This window comes from Capra hircus, chromosome 1 (genome assembly GCF_001704415.2).
Source record: "Capra hircus breed San Clemente chromosome 1, ASM170441v1, whole genome shotgun sequence".
Taxonomy (NCBI): Eukaryota; Metazoa; Chordata; class Mammalia; order Artiodactyla; family Bovidae; genus Capra; species Capra hircus.
Genome location: NC_030808.1, coordinates 83,546,392 through 83,571,815, shown reverse-complemented (window position 1 = coordinate 83,571,815; position 25,424 = coordinate 83,546,392). Strand labels below are relative to the sequence as shown.

The 25,424-nt window shown below is 39.3% G+C and overlaps 1 protein-coding gene across 1 annotated transcript in view; it reads right to left on the bottom strand.

Moving 5' to 3' along the window:
• The window catches only part of MCF2L2 (MCF.2 cell line derived transforming sequence-like 2), a 280,616-nt gene that overhangs the window by 41,999 nt on the left and 213,193 nt on the right, over window positions 1–25,424 (bottom strand). Inside the window, exons 19-22 of the mRNA XM_018047459.1 lie at window positions 18,187–18,279; window positions 17,216–17,308; window positions 9,820–9,891; window positions 3,955–4,080 (exon numbers count right to left, since the gene is read on the bottom strand). Of these exons, the coding sequence (XP_017902948.1) occupies window positions 3,955–4,080; window positions 9,820–9,891; window positions 17,216–17,308; window positions 18,187–18,279 (384 nt within the window). The remainder of the gene's footprint in view (window positions 1–3,954; window positions 4,081–9,819; window positions 9,892–17,215; window positions 17,309–18,186; window positions 18,280–25,424) is intronic.

Here is a 25,424-nt window from a genome sequence, read left to right as displayed (position 1 = left end):
CAACAGCTAAAGGGATAGAGCTATGTATTTTTGCGCAAAGAGGCAGGAAACATCTGGATAAATGAATTAGCACAAAGTTTGATCCAGAAATGAAAAGCAGAAGCTGTGGGACACAGGGGCCTGTGATTACAATTGCCAGAAGCAAAGGGATTCCTTCCTTTCCAGCCTGATTAAGAACCCAAATAAGTCAGCACTGGGTTCTATATTCAGCATCTACCACCACCCAGGCATGGTGCTGGGTGCCTTATTATTTCATGTCACATTTGAAATTCTTACATCAGAGGTCTTACTTACAAAATGTCCACACATGAAAATGGCAGCATTTACTAGATTTTTTAGGCCATTGTTTTTCATATGGAGGAGACCATCTGACATTAATTAATCCTCATTTACTCCTCACAATCACCCTTTAACACAGGTGTTGTGAGAAGCCCAAGGCAATTCTGCTGAGTCATCAAGATTATTTACTCACCCTAATTTCTGCAGCCAACACTATGGCAAGGAGAGCAGGAGCTAAAATATAAAATAAAATACCTGGCCCTGGCCCACAGTAAATTTGTAATAAAAAGAATTCCTTTGTTGAATAAATTTGTTCCAGAAAATAAATATATTTCATTCAACCGTTACTATTCAACTTTGGAACTTGTTCCTGGCAAGTCAGAATTTAAAAGAACTCAAAATACATCTATATTTTATGCATTGGATTAAACAGGGGGCAATTTTTTTTTGGCAAGGAGAGAGAAGTAAATGACATCTCAATGTTCCACAAAACAAACTTTCTTAAAAACTGTTTTAAGCTTCTGTGATTAAATTAAACCAAAAACTGAGTGTACACAAAAGGGAAAGAATGTAAATATCAGAAGGGCATTTTTTTAGTTGTTTTAATTATGAACTCGACAGAGGATGAGATGGCTGGATGGCATCACTGACTCGATGGATGTGAATCTGAGTGAACTCCGGGAGCTGGTGATGGACAGGGAGGCCTGGCGTGCTATGATTCATGGGGTCGCAAAGAGTCGGACACGACTGAGTGACTGAACTGAACTGAACTGAATTATGAACTCACCCAAAACTTCCATTTCTTTCCTTCACAAAACCAAATTAATATTGGATGTCAAGTAGATAAATTAAGAAGTTAAGGTCTGAATTTATCTCTCCCTACAACACGTGACTGTAAGTATCTTGTAATAAAATTCTATGAAGCTGATGCAAAGAATCTCAAAATCACTAGATCTGAGTTAATAGTACTTGAGTTGTTAGTAAACTCTAAACAGAATCAGATGAAGAATATGTTGAGAGGTTGGCACCCTGGATAGGAAGCAAAGAGAGCAAAGAAATAGTCCTAGCTGATAACCACCACATGATTGGGGTGAGTTAACTCTTCTTTTCATGGACCTGTTCCTGAATCAGAAAGCTGAAAAATCCAATGTCTGCTCTTCCATAACTCAGTAGGATTATATAAGATTGTCAGGATACATTACTAGATATAAAGGAAGTTAAAGTCTTAGTGAGAAAGAAAACATAGAGTGTATGTTCTGAGGACACATGGGGAAGAAAAGTTCTTTGCACTGGTGTTAAAAAATCTCTAAAATTCTGTAAACTCATTCATGTTATTCGCAAACCAGTTTGGAGTGAAATCAGAGTAGATTGCTAGTTACTCACATTTTAATCATTTTTTTCTCATAACTTCCTCTTTGTATGTTACTTACACTCAGAATAATAGCTGGGAGTTTCCTGCCCTGAGTACAGGTTTCAGGATATTCTTTTGATTCAGGAAAATGGATATAATATGGTTAGCTGACATGTGTTCAAAGATAAAAAGAACAGAAAGATGTTCCAAACGATTAAACAAGTTGCTTTCTTGACTTTCCTTAGCCAAAGAAGGAAACCATTATCAAGAAAACAATCCCCTCTGCCCCACGCCGCATGGTTCATGAATACCCTCTTAAATCATGTATCAGTAGTAAGCAGAGAGTGTTTTGGAGTCCCAGGGGACAGTAACAGCATCGTTGCCCAGATCTCAGCAAACCCAGTGTAGCCGTTTCTGAGATGCTGGCCAGAGAAAACCCAGGAGGGAGGGAAATAAAAAATTACAGGAATATTTTTTGGCCCTAATTAATTTGCTTGCTTTGATTTCTGACAAGGAAAGAAATAAAAGGGTCATTTCATCTATCCAGACCTCAATAAATAGAATTTTAAATCCAGGTAAAAATGAAAGGGAAAAAAAGAGAAGGAAAGTATCTGAAATATAATTCTTTGAATACTTGATCCCCATATGAGAGGCAGAATAATAGCCTCCCAAAGATGCCTGTGTCCTAATCCCTGGAGACTGAGACTATGTTAAGTTACATGACAAATGAATTAAGATTGTTAATTGGCTGAATTTGAGATATGGAGGTTATCATAGATTAACCGGTTAGGCCCAGTGTAATCACAAGAGTCCTTAAAAGTGGAAGAAATATAGATGATCTTGTTTGCAAAGCAGATAGAGACACAGACGTAGAAAATAAATGTATGGACAGCAAGGGGAAAGGGGGGGAGGAATTGGGAGATTGTGATTGACACATATACACTGTTGATACTATTTATAAAATAGATAACTAATGAGAACCTACTGTACAGCTCAGGGAACTCTACTCAATGCCCTGTAGTAACCTAAAAAGGAAGGAAACACCACAAAGGGGATATATGTGTATGTATGGGCTTCCTGGGTGGTTCAGTGGTAAAGAATCCTGCCAAGCAGGAGACACCGGTTCGATCTCTGGGTCAAGAAGATCCCCTGGAAAAGGAAATGGCAACCCACTCCAGTATTCTTACCTGGGAAATCCCATTAACAGAGGAGCCTGGTGGGTTACAGTCCATGAGGTTGCAAAAGAGTCAGACACGACTTAGCAACTAACCAACATGTATACATATAGCTAATTTCACTTTGCTATACAGCAGAAACTAACACACATTGTGAAACAATTATACTCCAATAGGGAAGAGAAATAGAAGAGATGGTCTGAGTGATGTGAAGTGAGAAGAACTCAACTCACTGTTTCTGGTATTAAAGATGGAGAAAGATACCATGAGTGGAGGAATGTGGGTGGCCCTTGTTAACTGGAAAAGGCAGTGAAATATTCTCTCCAGAAGCCTCCAGAAAGGAAGGCAGACACCTTGATTTTAGCCTGGTGAGACTATGTTCTACTTCTGACCTATAGAACTATAAGATAATAAATTTGTGCTATTCTAAGCTGCCATGCTTGTGGTAATTTGTTATGACAATGACAGCAAATAAATCTGAGTCAAAATTTAGAGTACTTCACAGCAAAACCAGCTGTATATTAATTATGCCCCAGCCCCAGTGAGATCACACAGTCTTAGAGGACGGTTTGCCTAGCATGCCTGGGTCTGGCCTGCTTGGGATTAACTCTAATGCCAGAGCTGAGAGGACCCAGTCCCCAGCACTCCCTCTTTTGGTATTTTTCTTTAAGCACATGGATTAAGGAATATACAATATATGCTCGTTGGACCTCATCTTGGATCTGTGATGTAAAATGAAGTTAGATGTTCACTCAGGTTCCATTTTCAAAGTAATTTTCACAGAGAAAATAAAGCTAAAGAAGGAAAATCTCTTGATATTTTAATAGTGCCATGAGTGAGAAAATAAATAACTCCTTTAGCACTTTCTCCTGCCCAATATGCTCTGATCCTTGAGTTCCTGCTTTTTCCAGAGTGTGGATCAGTTTCAACATTTGGGACTCCAAGAACCACAACCCAAGATTCCTAAAAATGCAGAGGTGCTGCTTGGAATCCCATAGCACATGTGTGCTGACCAATTTAAGTCACTTTGCCCAGAGTCAAATTCCTTCCCCACTGATCAGTTCTCTAACTTTGCCACAGTACCTCCTACCTTTGTAGGATTGTGTCTACCTTTGGTTTAAAAGTCCCAACACTTGCTACAGAACATACCGGACATCCAGTGACTGCTGCCAGGTCCATGGCCAACTCACAGGACTTGATCAAATCCTCCATCATGGCCAAAGCCTGTTGTAGGTTGGCTAAGAAGGCTGAGTCCTTGGTCCTCTTTGGCCCGTTCTGTGGAAACCAAATGCCTTGTTGGAAATCAAAAGGTAAACCATCTACCAAGTAAAGAAAGAAAACAGGACAGAGATAAGGAGCTGTGGATCCAGCCAGCAGGAAGTGACTGAGAAGGTAGGTATATCAACCTGTTTCCTTGCTTCCAAAGGTGGCTAAGGATGTTTGCTGGTTTAACTATCTCTCTCTCTGTCTCTCTCTCTCTCTCTCACAAACACACACAAGCAAAATCACTGACTACATTTTCTGCACACTATATAATGAAAAATGAAGTTCATAAAATCATGGACATCATATTCTGGATATTTAAGAGATATCCTGAGCTTTTGTAAAGCATGAAAACTGCAGTGCTTTAAAAAGGCTGCTCTCCCGTTTACTCCCCTATCCCTCAGGGCCAATTGAAAAGTACAGCTTGAGTATCATATTCCCGTATTTAATGTGATAGTCTTTTCCTACAGATAAAACCATACTTAAAACCATTCCAGAGGAAGATATCTGTATAGAGGCAAAGAATAGGCTACCATGTGGAGGTTTACTAATGATTTACATGTAAACACCACAATGGCGGCATTTGCCACACTGAATCTCCCCATTTTCTGTCACCATTAAAGATGTCAAAGAGGTAAGCCAATGTGATCTGTACCTTCCAAACAGCATGAAGACTCAGAATTAAGGGGAAAAAGCTAATTTAAGAGACCAACGAACGTTCCAATGATTACTATTGTGACACTTAGGACATGTTAGGGATGGTTGTTTCAGTTTGAAAGTCTTTTGCTTAATATCTCTGTATTTTATTCCCCTGCTACCTAGCAGGGGACAGCATATTTATCTGTTTTCTGGTAAACAGAAACAGAAAGGCTTTGCTTTTGTCTATTTTTAAAAACCACAACAATTTCCACAACGAAGACTAGAGGGCTCTTTGCTGCTCCCCACGTAAAGCCCGCTTCTTCTTGTCCTCTCCTGTATGACATAAGCAAAGGTTTGTGTGTTTTTTTAATCTCTGCTTAAACACTGAAGATTAGCATCTTTGAATCAGAGATATGAATGACAGGGCTGATGAATGGAGTGGAGCATGCTGCCTCCACTGAGCAACAAGCCATGGATTCTTACTTTCTCACTCATGGTAAATACGCTCCAGGTCCTGGTGAAAAACAACAGACTCTCACCTGAATTTATCATGTCATTAACAAAGGATTAAAAGTCCTTACACCAGGCATCTCCCTCTTTACTAAACATTTGAAACTCAACTTACTTTCAGAGATTCGATGGCTCCTAGTCTCTCTCCTTCCCACTAACCCTCCTCCCACATGCATGCTGTGGGGCTAGTTTTGTGTGATGTAGGACTCTTCCAGTTCCAGTTCAGTTGCTCAGTCACGTCCGACTCTTTGTGACCCCACGAATTGCAGCATGCCAGGCCTCCTTGTCCATCACCATCTCCCGGAATTTACTCAAACTCACGTCCATTGAGTTGGTGATGCCATACAGCCATCTCATCCTCTGTCGTCCCCTTCTCCTCCTGCCCCCAATCCCTCCCAGCATCAGAGTCTTTTCCAATGAGTCAACTCTTCACATGAGGTGGCCAAAATATTGGAGTTTCAGCTTCAACATCAGTCCTTTTAATGAAACCCAGGACTGATCTCCTTTAGAATGGACTGGTTGGATCTCCTTGCAGTCCAAGGGACTCTCACAAGTCTTCTCGAACACTACAGTTCAAAAGCATCAAATCTTCGGTGCTCAGCTTTCTTCACAGTCCAACTCTCACATCCATACATGACCACAGGAAAAACCATAGCCTTGACTAGACTGACCTTTGTTGGCAAAGTAGTGTCTCTGCTTTTCAATATGCTGTTTTAGGTTAGTTATAACTTTCCTTCCAAGGAAAGTTAATTTCATGGCTGCAATCACCATCTGCAGTGATTTTGGAGCCCCCCAAAATAAAGTCTGTCACTGTTTCCCCATCTATTTCCCATGAAGTGATGGGACCAGATGCCATGATCTTCATTTTAGGAATGTTTTTCACTCTCCTCTTTCACTTTCATCAAGAGGCTTTTTAGTTCCTCTTCACTTTCTGCCATAAGGGTGGTATCATCTGCATATGTGAGGTTATTGATATTTCTCCCAGCAATCTTGATTCCAGCTGTGCTTCTTCCAGCCCAGTATTTCTCATAACATACTCTGCATTAAGTTAAATAAGCAGGGTGACAATATACGGCTTTGATGTACTCCTTTTCCCGTTTGGAACCAGTCTGTTGTTCCATGTCCAGTTCTAACTGTTGCTTCCTGACCTGCATATAGGTTTCTCAAGAGGCAGGTCAGGTGGTCTGGTATTCCCATCTATTTCAGAATTTTCTACAGTTTGTTGTGATCCACACAGTCAAAGGCTTTGGCATAGTCAATAAAGGACTCTTACAAACATTACTAAACCTCTTTAAATTCTTACTGACATTATTGAAAGTGAAAGTGAAGTCGCTCAGTTCAGTTCAGTTCAGTCGCTCAGTCATGTCCAACTCTTTGCAACCTCATGAATCGCAGCATGCCAGGCCTCCTTGTCCATCACCAACTCCTGGAGTTCACTCAGATTCACGTCCATCGAGTCAGTGATGCCATCCAGCCATCTCATCCTCTGTTGTCCCCTTCTTCTCCTGCCCCCAATCCCTCCCAGCATCAGAGTCTTTTCCAATGAGTCAACTCTTCGCATGAGGTGGCCAAAGTACTGGAGTTTCAGCTTTAGCATCATTCCTTCCAAAGAAATCCCAGGGTTGATCTCCTTTAGAATGGACAGGTTGGATCTCCTTGCAGTCCAAGGAGACTCTCAAGAGTCTTTTCCACCACCACAGTTCAAAAGCATCAATTCTTCGGCGCTCAGCCTTCTTCACAGTCCAACTCTCACATCCATACATGACTACTGGAAAAACCATAGCCTTGACTAGATGGACCTTAGTTGGCAAAATAATGTCTCTGCTTTTCAATATGCTATCTAGGTTGGTCATAACTTTTCTTCCAAGGAGTAAGTGTCTTTTAATTTCATGGCTGCAATCACCATCTGCAGTGATTTTGGAGCCCCGCATAATAAAGTCTGACACTGTTTCCACTGTTTTCCCATCTATTTCCCATGAAGTGATGGGACTGGATGCCATGATCTTCATTTTCTGAATATTGAGCTTTAAGCCAACTTTTTCACTCTCCTCTTTCACTTTCATCAAGAGGCTTTTTAGTTCTTCTTCACTTTCTGCCATAAGGGTGGTGTCATCTGCATATCTGAGGTTATTGATATTTCTCCCGGCAATCTTGATTCCAGCTTGTGTTTCTTCCAGCCCAGCGTTTCTCATGATGTACTCTGTATAGAAATTAAATAAGCATGGTGACAATATACAGCCTTGATGTACTCCTTTTCCTATTTGCAACCAGTCTGTTGTTCCATGTCCAGTTCTAACTGTTGCTTCCTGACCTGCATACAGATTTCTCAAGAGGCAGGTCAGGTGGTCTGGTATTCCCATCTCTTGAAGAATTATCCACAGTTTATTGTGATCCACACAGTCAAAGGCTTTGGCATAGTCAATAAAGCAGAAGTAGATGTTTCTATGGAACACTCTTGCTTTTTCCATGATCCAGCGGATGTTGGCAATTTGATCTCTGGTTCCTCTGCCCCTTCTAAAACCAGCTTGAACATCAGGAAGTTCATGGTTCATGTATTACTGAAGCCTGGCTTGGAGAATTTTGAGCATTACTTTGCTAGTGTGTGAGATGAGTATAATTGTGCAGTAGTTTGAGCATTCTTTGGCATTGCCTTTTTTTGGGATTGGAATGAAAACTGACCTTTTCCAGTCCTGTGGCCACTGCTGAGTTTTCCAAATTTGCTGGCATATTGAGTGCAGCACTTTCACAGCATCATCTTTCAGGATTTGAAATAGCTCAACTGGAATTCCTTCACCTCCACTAGCTTTGTTCGTAGTGATGTTTTCTAAGGCCCACTTGACTTCATATTCCAGGATGTCTGGCTCTAGATGAGTGATCACACCATTGTGATTATCCGGGTCATGAAGATCTTTTTTGTACAGTTCTTCTCTGTATTCTTGCCATCTCTTCTTAATATCTTCTACTTCTGTTAGGTCCATACCATTTCTGTCCTTTATCGAGCCCATCTTTGCATAGATAGAGTGCCTGATGAACTATGCAATGAGGTTCATGACATTGTACAGGAGACAGGCATCAAGACCATCCCCATGGAAAAGAAATGCAAAAAAGCAAAATGGCTGTCTGGGGAAGCCTTACAAATAGCTGTGAAAAGAAGAGAAGTGAAGTCGCTCAGTCATGTCCAATTCTTTGCGACCCCATGGACTGTAGCCCACCAGGCTCCTCCATCCATGGAATTTTCTAGGGAAGAGTACTGCAGTGGGTTGCCATTTCCTTCTCCAGGGGATCTTCCCAACCCAGGGATCGAACCTGGGTCTCCTGCATTATGGGCAGACACTTTACTGAAACCCAGGCTAGCTCTACTTGCTCCAGGCTATAAAAGTATTACCTATCCCTTGAGCTTCTTTTAATCTTAAGCCATCCCCACAACACCTTTTGACCAGGGAGGGCATGGAAATGACTACTCCTTGAGACATATGCCTCATGTTTTTCTTTTTATATCAGAATTTCATCCTAGGGGAAAAATAAACAAACAAACAAAAAACCAGTTGCAAGCCACAAGTTTCTTCCCATACTGTGTGACCATCACTTCTTCTAAGAGAAACTTGGTTGTCTTAGAATTCACACACACACACACACACACACACACACACATTTGGAAGGGAATAAGGCATAATGTATATAGATTTACTAAGGAGTACAAAGAAGTAAATATAAATCATGAAAACAACTGTAGGGTTTTGTTTTTTTATTTTGTTTTATTTTTAATTGGAGGATAATTACTTTACAGTATTGTGCTGGTTTCTGCTATCCATCAACATGAATCAGCCATAGGTATACATATGTCCCCTCCCTGTTGAACCTCCCTCACACCCCATCCCACTGCTTTTGGCAGGAATCCAAATTGATACATCCACTATGGAGAACAGTATGGAGATTCCTTAAAAAATTAGGAATAAAACTACCATATGACCCAACAATCCCACTACTGGGCATATACCATTAAAAAAAACCATAATTGAAAAGGACACATGTAACCCAGTGTTCATTACAGCACTATTTACAATAGCCAGTACATGGAATTTTATTATATTTACTTCCAGGCTTTTACATATGCATTTCACACTTTCACTTACTTTTGTATTCCTGTGAAACATTTTTATGTAGAAGAAAGAAAGTATATTACCACTTTTGCTATTACAAATCCCCACTTTGAAATTGTCTTTAGTTTTTTTGTTTTTTTTTCCTGACTATGAATTATGAGGTGAATATTATTTTAGAAAATTTACACAATAAAGATCATACACTAAGAAAACAAAATTACCATAAGTCCTTCCATGTATAGACAAACGCCATTAGCTTCCCTGGTAGCTCAGACCATAAAGAATATGCCTACATTGTGGGAGACCAGGGTTCGACTCCCAGTTCGGGAAGATGCCCTGGAGGAGGGAATGCAACCCACTCCAGTATTCTTGCCTGGAGAATTCTATGGACAGAGGAGCCTGGAAGGCTATAGTCCATGGGGGTCGCAAACAGACACGACTGAGCGACTAACATTCACTTCATTAGCAGTTAGTAAATAAAATAATATTTAATTTCCAGTACCTTAGCTGAACCTCCTTCTAGATGACTTGGGTCCATCTCCAAATCCTCAGGTGACTCAAAATCCAGCAGCCCCTGCATGAACCCAAAAGCCTTATTGAAAATTAAAAAGTCAAATGCCAACTTAATCTATTGTGCAAACAATCTCCAGCCAATGCTAAACTGAGGATGTATATAAATTTGTCTGTTTGTCACAAGTAAGAGGGAAAAAGTAAATGGAATATTCAGCACAAAGTTCTTTCCACAAACATAGAATCACACTGGACACACTATTTTGTAGCTTGCTTTTTTTCAGCAACTTATTATGAACATTTCCCCACAACAACATACATTTTTTAAACATGTTTTTAAATTGTGGCAGAGTATTGCATACTATGGGCTTCTCAGGTGGCGCTAGTGGTAAAGAATCCATCTGCCAATGCAAGAGATGCAAGAGACTCAGGTTTGACCCCTAGTTGGGAAGATCCCCTGGAGTAGGAAATGGCAACCTGTTTCAGTAATCTTGCCTGGCATTTTCATGAACAGAGGAGCCTGGTGGGCTACAGTTCTTGAAGTCGCAAAGAGTTGGACATGATGGAGCAACTGAGCACAAGCAGAAAGGATTGCATGCTATAGCTGAATCATAATTGATTAATTCCCCTCTACTGTTAAATATTGATGTTAAATAATTTTTTACTACAATAAGTCTTTACACTTTTCTTAAGTATAAATACCTAGAAGTTGAATTGTTAATGTTAAGAGTTGTGATACATGTTTCCAAGTTCTTTAGAGAAGGACTATGTCTCCATCAGCCATATATGAAAAGTTTTTTCACCATCCCATAGCCTACTTGGAGTATTACTATTTAATCAAAAAGCTTTGCCAGCCAAATCAACAGAGCAATCCCACCTCACTGCTGTTTTGAATTTGAATTTCTCAAATAATTAGTGAGGTAGAACTCTCAAAAAAAAATGTTTGTTATTAGCGTTTATTCTTTTGTAAGCTGCCTAGCTCCTTTGTTTATTTATTTTGTTTTTAATTTCAGCTTTATTGATGCATACTTGACATATAAAATTGTTAGGTATTTACAGTGTGTCTTTTTTTAAGAGATTTATACACAGTTTTAATGAAAATTTTGAGAATAACAATGTCTATCACTTAACCATGAATCAGACAGAGACTTTTCATAACATAAAGGAGATAGAAATAACAAACTCTGAAAAGGAAGGAAAAAAAAAAACACTTCAGGCTAGTGCTTTGTGACAGTCAGAGGGAGGAAGCAACTTATAGCCAACAGAGAAGTTAAGGTGGTAAGATGCTTTGAATGACTAAAATGAAGGAAGCTGAAAACATCCTTAGCCAGGAATTTATGTCCTAAGTTGCTTTAGTTGTGTCTGACTCTTTGTGATGCTATGGACTGTAGCCCGCCAGGCTCCTCTGTCCATGGGATTCCCCAGGCAAGTATACTGAAGTGGATTGCCATTTCCTTCTCCAGGGTACAGTGTGTCTTGTAGTGATTTGACACGTATATATACTGTGAAAGGATTCCCCCACCTAGTTAAATGACACATCTATCATTTCATTTCTCTTTTCAGTATGAACATTTAAATCCTACGCTCTTGTCACATTTCAATTATACAATACAGTCTTATCAACTATAGTCACTACGTTTTACATTAGAATTTCAGACCTTATTCATCCTTTTATTTATTTTTTAATTGGAGGAAAACTGTGTTAGTTTCTGCTGTGAATCAGCCATAATTATATATATTTAACTATATAATTAATGAAATACAATAATATAATATCATTATATATGTGTGTGTGTGTGTATATATATATAATTAGTAAAGGGTACAAACTTTTATTTAGGAGATGAATAAGAACTGAGAAAGTAGCATTGGCATTATCCTGTATAGAACAGATAGCTAGTGGGAAGCTGCTATATATTAAACACAGGTAGCCCAGACTGGTGCTCCGTGACCATATATCGTGGTATATTATAATAGCCGTCCATCCCCTCCCTCCCCTTCCTCCCATCCCACCCCTCCAGGTGGTCACAGAGTGCCAGTCTGGACTCCCTGTGTTATTAATATATAGCAGCCTCCCACTAGCTATCTGTTTCACACAGTACAGTGTATGTATGTCAGTGCTACTTTCTCAATTCCATATTCATCTCCTAAGTAAAGTTTATACCCTTCACCTGTTAATTCTTTTCTTAAACAGTGGCCTGTTTATGACATGAGTTGGATTACATAGGAAACCAGCACTAGCACTTATTCTAGATCATCTTTCTTGCAATAAGCTAAACTTACTGTAAGCAAATAATGTACCATTTTGCAAACCATATTTTTTTAAAACAAAATCCAAGCAAGGAAAATTCTCTACATTAAATTTGATAGTTTCCATACATCACTTAGCCTGCTTGACAGAAATAATGAGCTCATCTCTACTAATCTTCTAGATTTCTCATGTATGTGTTAAGATACAATATTTGTTTTTTCTTTCTGACTTTCTTCACTCTGTAGAGACTCTTCACTCTGTAGAACTCCAGTTTTGTTCCTTGACATATATACACTACCATGTGTAAAACAGATAGCTAATGGGAATCTGCCATAAAGCACAGGTGGCTCAGCTCAGGGCTCTGTGATGACCTAGATGGGTGGGATGGGGGTGGGGTGGAGGAAGGTACAAGAGGGAGGGGACATATGTGTAGGTATAGCAGATTTACTTCATCGTATAGCAGAAATGAACACAACATTGTAAAATGACTGTACTTCAGTTAAAAAAATAAGTAATAGCAAAAGCAAACAAACAAAAAATCATGAGCTCAATGAAAGTGAGTTCTATTTTCCTTAATGCATCTATCTTTAATGTATGCTGGGCTTCCCTGGTGGCTCAGCTAGTTAAGAGTCTACCTGCCAATACAGGAGGCACAAGAGATGTGGGTTTGATTCCTGGGTCAGGAAGATTCCTGGAGAAGGAAATGGCAACCCACTCCAGTATCCTGTCTGGAAAATTCCATGGACAGAGGAGCCTGGCTGGCTATAGTCCATGTGTTCACAGAGTTGGACACAACTGAGCACACATGCCTAATGTGTGCTGATAAATAATGTATTTGTATTATCTAATCAACTTGCTATGACATAGACATTACATAAACTCTGTCATGACTTTTAATTTCATAACATGTCAGAAAAAGGTATTAAGCATTTCATAGATACTTGTTTTTTGTTTTTTATTGTTAATTTCTTTTTTTAAAGAAATTATCATTTAATTAAAAAAAGAGCAAGAAATGTTCAAAAGAAAAAAAATTAAGTTAAAAAAAGAAAGACAATACAGAATTCCATTCATTTACTGCATTTAAATAAAAGTCTAGGCTTTCTGGGTAATATATAACTGTTTGGCATGAAGCATGGATGAATGTGATTCCTTGTACATATGAACTGGAAGCTGAGTTATCTATCCTCCCACCCCGTACCATACACCAATAAATAATGAGAGTATAAATACACACATGAATCCCAACCTGGGAACTGGAAGCATAGGAAATTCACAGCTATCATTGATTCTGCAGCAATGATAAAGTTATCCCTTGCCTTGCAGATGACGGACTTTTAAAAGAAGGTTTTATGAGCATTTGAACAGACTGCATCGTCTCTGGTACATATACACATATATATTTAAAGTCATATGTCTGTGACCACCTAGAGGGTGGGACGGGATGCGAGGTGGGAGAGGTTCAAGACAGAGGGGATATATGTATACCTCTGGCTGATTCATGTTGATGGGTGGCAGAAACCAACACAGTACTGTAAAGCAATTATCTTCCAATTAAAACTAAATAAATTTTTAAAGTAAATTCATATTTTAAAAGTAAATTCATGTATCTATATGTTTCTATAACATTGTATCTATATGGGTATAATATACTTATATACAAAGAGATAACACATAATAGTGAGTGAAACTTGCTATTCAAATTCTTTATATCTCTACTAATTTTAATTTTTTTCTTTTTTGGCTTCACTGAGCAGCTTGCAGGATCTTAGTTCCCCAACCAGAAATTGAACCTGAACCCTAGGCAGTGAAAGTGCAGAATCCTAACCCCTGGACTGCCAGAGAATACTCTCTACTTCATTTTAAAAACTTTTTGTTATGTGAAATAAAGTAGACAGTGAGAAAAATGCTTAAATCATATGTACATTTTAGCACAATAATAATTCAAGCTTCAGTACAATAGTCATGTAGACCAAGAAATAACATTACTAGCATGTTGGAAGTCCAACTCCCCTATCACTTTGTTATCACAGCCCATTCTATTATTGCCTAAGGTAATTACTCTCCAAATATAATGAGATTCACTTCCTTGTTTTCCTATGTAGCTTTGCCACCTAAACATGCATTCATATTATACATACTTTAAATCTGTTTTTGAATTTTATATGAATGGACTCATACTGTGAATGTTTCTAGTGTCTTAATCTTTTTACTAAATGTTGGAATATTTATTGAATACTGCTGCAGTCGATTTATTTCTATTTTTGGCTTAGAAGACCTTATCTCTTCTTCTCGTCTGTTACATTTTTAAGTCTTACATTTTCAGGAAATATATTTAATTCTATGGCCTGCAGTTTTGCCAGAAATTAATGAACAATAATTATTCTGTATTAACTAAAGATATATTGATTTTTTTTGTTTACCTCAGCTTTTCATCTTTCAGTTTTTATTCAGTTTTAATATGTATACTGCCACTGCTGCTAAGTCACTTGAGTCATGTCTAACTCTGTGCGACCCCATAGATGGCAGCTCATCAGGCTCCTCTGTCCCTGGGACTCTCCAGGCAAGAACACTGGAGTGGGTTGCCACTCCCTTCTCCAATGCATGCATGCATGCTAAGTCGCTTCAGTCGTGTCTGACTCTATGCGACCCCATGGACGGCAGCCCACCAGGCTCCTCTGTCCGCGGGATTCTCTAGGCAAGAATACTGGAGTGGGTTGCCATTTCCCTCTCCATATTGTTAATTTCTCTAGGCTTATTGTTAAACATGCTGACCATTTGTCACATATCATGCTAATACAATATTTTCCCGTTTTTCATGTGTCTGTTTTTAATGGTATAGTCTATCATTCCTTTTCCTTTTTGTTTTATACTTAGAAAGCTTTCCCACACCAGGATCCCATGATCCTTCCTGGGTCAGGAAGATCCCCTGGAGGAGGGCATGGCAACCCACTCCAGTATTCTTAAGAATTCCATGGACAGAGGAGCCTGGCGGGCTACACTCAGAATCAGACACGACTGAAGTGACTTAGCACACAGGCACTGCAGCATGAGCTCTGTCCCTTAGAGCAGAGAACACTCCAAAGTTCTTCCTCTCTTCACCGGCATGCCAATGGTTTAAACTTGTTCTTCCAGGCAGGAAGAAGCTTAGCTATGGAGTAATCTGGTCTGTCTTGTGTAGTCTCCCATGGTTTTTGCACAGACCCCCAAGGAATATTTTATAGTGATCTTGTCTCTTGTTTCCTCAGTGAAATACAAACCTTCTAAGTATTTTTAATATGCATTACCTCACTTAATGTTCCCAAAGAGCATACCAGGAAAGTACAATTACTACCTTCATTCTATAGGGGAGGGACCTGAGGTACAGAGAGGTTAAGCAATTGCCTGGTTTCACCGCAGCCTGGAAGCATCAGAGCCAGACCACACCCAGGATGTCTAATTCCTGAGTCGGTGTTTCTAATCACTCTGTCCTATAGTCCTCCACGGAAGGTACAGACTTAGCTATTGCATCAACATTGCTTCTATGGGAAAGCTTGAGCTCTTCAGTATTGGGTGTACCAGGCCCAGGAGGTGAAGACCCCTATGTAGGTCCTGCTCCCTCCTCACTGGGTCCAGCAGTAGGTAGGACTTCTAAAGTCAGGATAACAGTAAAGATGGGGCTGTCAGAGGAGTACAAGGCCCTAAGTGAACGCTTTATCAAACATGCTCATAGATGCCCCTCACGGAGGGAATCAGAGGGTCACCTTCCTCACTCCCAGGCTGGTGTGATGACTCCGGGTATGAAACAACAGCTGCAGGTTATGTGATGGACGCTTCCGGGGGTCAGCCCTGAGCCAGCTCTTGACTGCGACTATGTCACTCACTGAACCTATGCAGGAGGGTGAGTGTCCTCACTTTACAGACGAGGAAACCAAGGCCTGAGAGGCCCCCCACACTGGCAGCAGCAGAGCCAGTGTAGCCGAGGCTGGGCCTACTGATGCCAAGCTGAGAGGGGAACTTGTCCTGAGGGCAGAACACTGGTGGTAGCTTAACTGCCCTGAGCCTCCATTTCTTCACAATCCAGAGCCTTTGGGCACATATGACTATGGGGATTAAGTAAGAAATACACGTGGGAAGGTACTCAGTAAACAGCTTGTTTTCAAATTAACAGAGAGTAGCCACTGGGCAAGACCTACTTAATAAAGGTTAATTAAAAACAGACCTTGGAAGAGTAGTCCAGACCTTTCCCCCAGCTTACATGTGGGAAAGCAGCCTTGACAGAGCTCCTGACCTGTGTGTGTGGGTGTGTGGGGGGGTCCCTAGGAGTGTTCTCCTGCAGGTGTGCTGGTCTCAGAGCGAGAAAGAACCACTAGGGGGTTCCACAGAACAAATTCCTCCTGTTACACTGCTCTTGAGAAAAAGCCTCAGTCTAAAAGCAGAGGTAGATGCGGCAGAAGAAGAGAAGGCTCCAGTGTTGCCTTCTCCCCTCTGTTTAAATGCATGTAACATATTAACAGCAACTTCAGGGACTATCACAACTCTTTCCTGAAGCTCCTTGTCCCAGGCGTAAAATGGAGCAGATGGTATCTTACCTGTAAACATCTTACCAAGAGTAGTGGCCTGCCTGCCTCCCCACTCTCTAAGCTGCCAGCATGTGGTGGCCTTGTCCTCCCCAGGACCCCGGCTACAATAAGCTGGGCTCTCCTTAGAGGTCCACGTGCTGGCTACACGTTGGACCAGCTAGGCCTCCATGCCCCTATGATTCTTTGGTCTTACTCCTCATTGAGGAAGCTCATTAAGATCTGGGGACAGGAAAAGCCAGAAATATAGACCTAGCTTCACCCTTGGAAGTTGAAGTTACAATTCTACATGTGTAAAGGGACTTCCTGGTGGCTCAGACATTAAAGCGTCTGTCTACAATGCCGGAGACCCGGGTTCAAGCCCTGGGTTGGGAAGATCCCCTGGAGAAGGAAATGGCAATCCACTCCAGTACTACTGCCTGGAAAATCCCATGGACAGAGGAGCCTGGTAGGCTGCAGTCTATGGGGTCACAAAGAGTTGGACACGACTGAGCGACCTCACTTTCACTTTTCAAGGTAAAGTGCACCATCACACCTACATCTGTTCTCTCAGCATAGGAAGTACTGTCTCATCAACTTACCTTCAACAGCATCTGGTACTTTATAAGTCTCTGACTTGGTTCTCTCAGACACTTAAAAAGAGGGAGACTGTGACCCAGTTGACGCTGGCATACCTTGAAAAGTCAAACAGAAACAACATGAAACAAAACAACACACACACAGAGAAGAGAAGCAGCAGCATTTAAATACAAGTGAAGTGGACTCTTCACGCACAGGACAGGGCAGCAGGGTCGACCAGTTCCGTAATGTTTCGGCGGTTCACTCACTTAGTTACAGACTGTAAAATGAGAGACAGAGGAAAGGGGCCAGTCTTGGCTAGCATTTTTAAAGGCAAGTAGGGATGCCAGGCTGTTTATTTCTTTATTGCTTGTTCTTTTATGTTGTTTTGTTTTCTCAAGGACTCACTTTATTATTTTTTTTTCTTATTTTATAACTTTTTATTGGAGTATAATTGCTTTACAATGTTGGGTTAGTTTCTGCTATACAGTAAAGTCAATCAGTTATATGTATACATATATGCCTATTTATTTCTTTTAGAAAGTAAGTCCATAAGGAGGGAGACAATGGGGCAGCCTTCTGAAAAGGAGGCAGCCTGTCTTCAGGTTGAGGCTTGGGGGTGTGGGAATCTATTTAAGGGTACATGATAGGCTTATTGATATCATTCCAGGGATTCCCCCAAGTGTGACTTAATTCCATTTTTAAAACGTATCCTAAAACAAACAAACAACAACAACAAAAATCCTATCCTAGAAGAGCACTCCATTTTCTCACCAGGCTACAGCGGTTCCTTACAGGTTGTCCTATAGAGACCCAGGGCGGCACTGAAACTTCCAGTGTGCAATTTCAAAACAGGAAAGACTTTAATAAACACAAATCCCAATGCCAAATTCCTCTTCCTAGTTCATACTTTAAGATTTCTTTAAAAGTTGGATGCCTATGAACATTGTCCCGGGAAAAGAGTTTGCGGGAGAACTTAGAAATGCAGTGTTACCCCAAAGTAGGTGCAGTCTTGACATTCTTGCCAGATTGCCCTGGCTCGGGGCAGGTTCTTATGGTATTTAAAATATATTTGAAGATCTTCTTTCTGGGTGAGAAAAAGTTAGAACAGGTTAACCAGTTAGCATTTTTCAATAAAAGGATATAATGACACAGTTTATTCATTCACTCAGTAGGCCTGGAGTATTTTCAATGTGTAAGGAACTGGGGATGTACAACAAATAACCTTATGTTGGAGTGAGTGCGTGACAAGGAGGTAAACAGAGGGTTATAAACAACACAGATATGAATGGAGTACTGTGAGAGAAGCTTTAGGACTCTGGTCAATAAATAACTAAATTCATGAACAGGAGTTGGATTTTCTCTTTATCCTTTCTCCTCCATTCTTTATCTGGGATACCCAGATAAATATCTCCCCCAAATGGTTTTGCAGTGAGTAATAAAATGGACAAAAATGTGCTGGTGGCTTTCTCCCCATGCGTGCATGCTAAGTCACTTCTGTCATGTCCAGCGTTTTGCAATCCTATGGACTGTAGCCCACCAGGTGCCTCTGTCCCCCATGTTATTCTCCAGGCAAGAATACTGGAGCAGGTTGCCATGCCCTACTCCAGGGGATCTTCCTGACCCAGGGATCGAACCCATGTCTTTTATGTCTTCTGCATTGGCAAGTGGGTTCTTTACCACTAGCACCAACTTTACAGTCATCATGATGCCAACCCTGTAGAGAAACTTAAGAAATAACCAAAAGATAGAAACATCCCAGAAGGAAAATATGGCAGTGGAAGTTTGAACACAAACTAAGTGGTCTGGGCAATCCCTGCCTCGAACATCACCTTCAACCTGCAGCACAAGTCTTCCAAGACATAAAAAGTGACACCACTATCTCATAGCTAGAGATCAAGAGGGATTCCAAGTGCTGTGTGAACTATATTCTCATTGTATCAAAGGCCACGAGAGGTGGGCACACATTTGCCAATATCCAAGGTAGAAAGCATACCCAAGCCTGTGGAGTCAGTTTGCCAGCTTCATCCTCTCCATCAGGAGAACCCAGTCTACAGCAGCTGTGCTTGCCACAGAGCCTGGACTGCTCCGGCAGAGATGACCATGTGGCCACTTCCTTGTGGATTTCTGTGTTCTCTTGGTGGATGCTGAACTGATACCTGTGCTCCTGAAGCCTTGACTTCCTGCTTCTGTGTCTGTACTTTGAGTATCACAGAACATTACATGCCTTCTAGCACTGAAGCACACTACTGACCTAAATTTACTCTTCAGTTCAAAATTCTTGCGAAAACATGGGAACTAACCAGCAGCATACAAAAGTGCCTGATCCCTTTAACTTCCTTATAGAATAAATCAGGAGGCTAAAAAATTGCTACCCCAAAACTCATATTCATACAGGGAGATGCAATTGCTTAGGAATTGGGAAGACTGTTGCTCAGGTTCAGTTCTCAGCCTTGTTAGTTACAAACAAAGCTATTTGCTTATTTGGCCTGAGGTCAGTAACTTAACTTTCCTTCATTTCAGTTTCTCATCTGTTAAGTAGGCTCAAAACTGCAGTCAACTCCTATGAGTGCTGTGAGATTAAATGAGATATATAGAACCCTCTCAACAAATGCCCAACACATGCAGAGTACTCAACAAATGGTAGCTATCGTTAAAGTACTTTTTACTTTGTAGAGCCATTCTGTGTGCAATATGCAATATTTGATTTCATTTCCACAACAACTTTACATACTGGTATTACCAAGCTTGTTGCAAGGAGGAGGAAAGTTGAGGTCATGCTGATAGCAAGTGGCTCAACTTAGATGAGAAGTGAAGTTTTCCAAGTGGCTTCCCTGGTGGCTCAGGCAGTAAAGAATCCACCTGCAATGTGGGAGACCTGGGTTTGATCTCTGGGTCAGGAGGATCCCCTGGAGAAGGAAATGGCAAACCACTCCAGTATTCTTGCCTGGAAAATCCCATGGAAAGAGGAGCCTGGAGGCCTACAGTCCATAGGGTTGCAAAGAGTTGGACACAATTGAGCAACTAACACTAAGTTTTCTGAGTCCTACCCCAGGGCTTTTTCATTTGTACCACATGAGATCTCAGAACAAATAAAACTCAAGGTAAACGCTGTTCTAAATAGAGTTTGGTCTCTAGGGCAAAATCTTCCTGGATACTACAGGCTACCCAATCTGATTAAAGCACTTGGCTAGAGCAATATTTCAAAGCTTACATCCATGATTAGTGGAAGTCTCAAGTATTATGAGAAGAGTTTAACTGCTGTAGTAAATAGTAGGTGATGCACCTGCCTTTTTGACTAACAAATACAAGTCTTTGCACAGCAGTGATAATTCCCTCAAGGATTCTCAAACATTAAGTAGTTGTAGTTTTTAATTACTTCATTTGTCCCAGAGTAATAGCTTTGTACTTGATAAGAATTTACTACTGGTATTTTGTCCCCAATATCATAAATCATATAGAATTATATGCAGGTTTGTGGTCTGGGTATGAAAAGCTTTGTAAAACTTTAGGAGAGAAATTCTCAGAAAAGATGCCTAGTTAATAATTTCCCAACCATTTCCTATAATTTGGACAATTTTTATTTGATAATATCCATTTGTTTCCCATAGAAATTTGGTCCTTTTCTCATTCAATAATTTCAATAAATCTTTGCAATAATGATATAAGCAATTATGAAATATTACTAAATTCTGAAACTAGATTTCACATTAGTGGTTTAATTAGCATAAAGTTGTAAAATGGTGTAAAACACTATAGCAATGCTATAAAAGTAATTCAAAAAGGAAATTAATCATATTGAATACAAAATAGTTTTTAAATTTTATTTATTTTTAATTGGAGGATAATTGCTTTATAATATCATATTGGTTTCTGCCATATAACAACATGAAGCAGGCATAGATATACTTATGTCCCCTGCCTGTTGAACCTCCTTCCCACATCTCACCCCATCCCACCGGTCTAGGTTGTCACAGAATACCAGATTTGCGATCCCTGAGTCATACAGCAAATTTGCACTGGCTATCTAATTTTACATATGATAATGTATATGTTTCAATGGTACCCTCTTAGTTTATCCCAACCTCTCCTTTCCCACCTGAGTCCACAAGTCTGTTCTCTATGTCTATGTCTCCATGCTTCCCTGCAGACATGTTCATCAGTACCATCTTTCTAGATCCCATATATATATGCATAACATACAATATTTGTCTTTCTCTTTCTGACTTCACTCCGTATAATAGGCTCTAGGTTCATCCACCTTATTAGAACTCTGTCAAATGCATTCCTTTTTATGGGTGAGTAATATTCCATTGTGTATATGTAGCAAAATTTCTTTATCCATTCATCTGTCAATGGACATCTGGTCTTTTTCCATGTCTTAGCTATTGTAAATAGTGCTGTAGTGAACATTGGGGAACATGTCTTTTTTTAATTATGGTTTCCTCAGGGTATATGTCCAGTAGTGGGATTGTTGTGTCATATGGTAGTTTCATTACTAGTTTTTTAAGGAATCTCCACACTGTTCTCAAAGTGGCTGGATCAATTTGTATTCCCACCAAGAGTGCAAGAAGGTTCCGTTTTCCCCCATACCCTCTCTAGCATTTAGTGTTGGTAGATTTTTTGATAATGGCAATTCTGACAAGTGTGAGGTGATACTCATTGTAGTTTTGATTTGCATTTCTCTAATAATGAGCAAGGTTGAGCATCTTTTTATGTGTTTATTAGCCATTGGTATGTCTTCTTTGGAAAAATATTTGTTCAGGTCTTCTGCCCAATTTTGATTGTGTTGTTTGTTTTTCTGGATGTTAATTGTTTCATTTGCTATTATTTTCTCCCATTCTGAGGATTATCTTTTTCACTTGGTTTATAGTTTCCTTTGCTGTGCAAAATCTTTTAAGTTTAAATAGATTTCATTTGTTAATTTTTGTTTTTATTCCCATTACTCTAGGAGGTGGGTCATAGAGGATCTTACTGTGATTTATGTCAGAATGTTCTGCCTGTTTACCTCTAAACATGTTTAGCTCTAAACCTTTCATTCTGGTCTTATACCTAGGTCTTTAATCCATTTTGAGTTTATTTTCGTGTATGGCATTAGGGAGCATTCTGATTTCATTCTTTAACACATAGCTGTCCAGTTTCCCCAGAACCACTTACTGATGAGATTGTCTTTTCTTCATTGTATATTCTTGCCTCCTTTGTAAAAAAAATAAAGTGCCCATAGGTGCATGGATTTATATCTGGGCTTTCTATTATGTTCTATTAGTCTATATTTCTGTTTTTTGTGCCAGTACCATACTGCCTTGATGACTGTAGCTTTGTAGTGTAGTCTGAAGTCACGCAAGTTGATTCCTCCAGTTCCATTCTTCTTTCTCAGATTGCCTTGGCTATTCAGGGTCTTTTGTGTTTCCATACAAATTGTGAAATTGTTTGTTCTAGTTCTGTGAAAAATACCATTGGTAATTTGATAGGGATTGCACTGAATCTAGTGTAATTTTTTGCATGACCCAATTTTATACTACCCAAAAGACTGCTTTGGGCAGTATAATCATTTTCACAATATTGATTCTTCCAGTTCAGGAACATGGTATATCTATCCATCTGTTTGTGTTCTCTTTGATTTCTTTCATCAGTGTCTTTTAGTTTTATGCATACAGGTCTTTTGTCTCTTTAGGTAGGTTTATTCCTAGGTATTTTATTCTTTTTGTTGCAGTGGTGAATGGGATTATTTCCTTAATTTCTCTTTCTGATTTTTCATTGTTGGTATATAAGAATGCAAGAAATTTCTGTGTATTAATTTTATATCCTCCAACTTTGCTATATTCATTGATTAGCTCTAGTAATTTTCTGGTGGCATCGCTAGGGTTTTCTATGTAGAGAATCATGTCATCTGCAACAGTGAGAGTTTTACTTCTTCTTTTCCAATCTGGATTCTTTTTATTTCTTTCCTTTTTTGACTGCTGTAGCTAGGACTTCCAAAACTATGTTGAATAATAGTGGCAAGAGTGGGCACCCTTGTCTTTTTTCTGATCTTAGAGGAAATGCTTTCAGTTTTTCATCATTGAGAATAATGTTTGCTATGGGTTTGTCATATACGGCCTTTATTATGTTGAGGTATATGAGTTTGGGTAAACTCCAGGAGTTGGTGATGGACAGGGAGGCCTGGCGTGCTGAGGTCCATGGGGTCACAAAGAGTTGGACATGACTGAGTGACTTAACTGAACTGATATTACTTCTATGCCTATCTTCTGGAGAGGTTGTTTTTTTTTTTTTTTTAATCATAAATGGGTATTGAATTTTGTCAAAGCTTTCTCTGCATCTATTGAGATGATTATATGATTTTTATCTTTCATTTTGTTAATATGGTGTATCACATTGATTGACTTGCATGTACTAAAGAATCCTTGCATCCCTGGGATAAAGCCCACTTGATCATAATGTGTGAGCTTTTTAATGTATTGTTGGATTCTGTTTGGTAAAATTTTGTTAAGTTTTACATCCATGTTCATCAGTGATATTGGTCTGTAATTTTCTTTTTTGTGGCATCTTTGTCTGGGTGATGGTGACCTTGTAGAATGAGTTTGGGAGTTTTCCTTCCTCTGCAATTTTCTGGAAGGTTGAGCAGGATAGGTGTTAGCTCTTCTCTAAACTTTTGGTAGAATCTGCCTGTGAAGACATCTGGCCCCAAGCTTTTGTTTGTTGGAAGATTTTGAACTGCAGTTTTGATTTCCATGCTTGTGATTGGTCTATTCATATTTTCTATTTCTTCCTGGTTCAATTTTGGAAGGTTATATTTTCTAAGAATTTTCTCATTTCTTCAAGGTTTTCCATTTTATTGGCATATAGTTGCTCATGATAGCCTCTTATGATCCTTTATATTTCTGTGTTGTCTGTTTAACTTCTTTTTCATTTCTAATTTGATTGATTTGGGTCTTCTCCCTTTTTTTCTTGATGTGTCTGGCTAATGGTTTGTCAATTTTATCTTCTCAAAGAACCAGATTTTAGTTTTATTGAGCTTTGCTACTGTCTCCTTCATTTCTTTTCCATTTATTTCTGTTTTGATCTTTATGATTTCTTTCTTTCTGCTAACTTTTGGGTTTTTTGTTCTTTTTCTAGTTGCTTTAGGTGTAAAGTTAGGTTGTTTATTCCATATTTGTCTTATTTCTTGAGGTAGGCTTGTACTGCTATAAACTTACTTCTTGGCACTGTTTTTAGCATATCCCATAGATTTTGAGCTGCTGTGTTTTTATTGTCATTTATTTCTAGGTATATTTTGATTTCGTCAGTGATCTGTTGATTATTCAGAAGCATATTGCTTAGCCTCATGTGTTTATGTTTTTTGTAGTTTTTTTTCCCCCTGTAGTTGATAGGTAATCTTATAGCATTGTGATCAGAAACAGTGCTTGAAATTATTTCTTTTAATTTACCAGGGCTTCATTTGTGACTCAAATTGTGATCTATTCTGCAGAAAGTTCCATGTGCATTTGGGGAGAAAGTGAAATCTCTGTTTTTGGATGAAATTCCCTGTAGCTATCAATTAGGTCCAACTGGTCCAAAGTATTGTCTAAAGCTTGTGTTTCTTTAATAATTTTCTGTCTGGATGATTTGTCCATTGGTGTGAGTGGGGTAATGTTCCGCACTATTATTGTATTACTGTCAATTTCCTTTTTAATAGTTAGCATTTGTCTTATGTATTAAGATGTTCCTCTGTTGAGTGCATATATATTTATAATTATTATATCTTCTTGGATTGGTCCCTTGATCATTATGTAGTGTCCTTCCTATCCTCTTGCAACAGTCTTAAAGTCTATTTTACCTGATGTGAGTACTGCTATTCCTGCTTTCTCTTGATTTCCATTTGCACAGAATATCTTTTACCAGTCCCTCACTTTCAGGCTGTGTGTGTTCCTAGGTTTGAGGTGAGTCTCTTGTAGACAGCATATATAGGGGTCTTGTTTTTGTATCCATTCAGCCAATCTGTGTCTTTTGGTTGGAACATTTAGTCTATTTACATATAAGGTAATTATTGATATGTATGATCCTATTACCATTTACTTTATTGTTTTGGGATTTGTTTTTGTAGGTCTTTTCTTTCTCTTGTGTTTCCTGTCTAGAGAAGAACTTTTAGCATTTGTTGTAAAGCTGGTTTTGTGGTGCTGAATTCTCTTAACTTTTGCTTGTCTGTAAAATTTCTGATTTCTCTTTCAAATCTGAATGAGATCTTCACTGGAT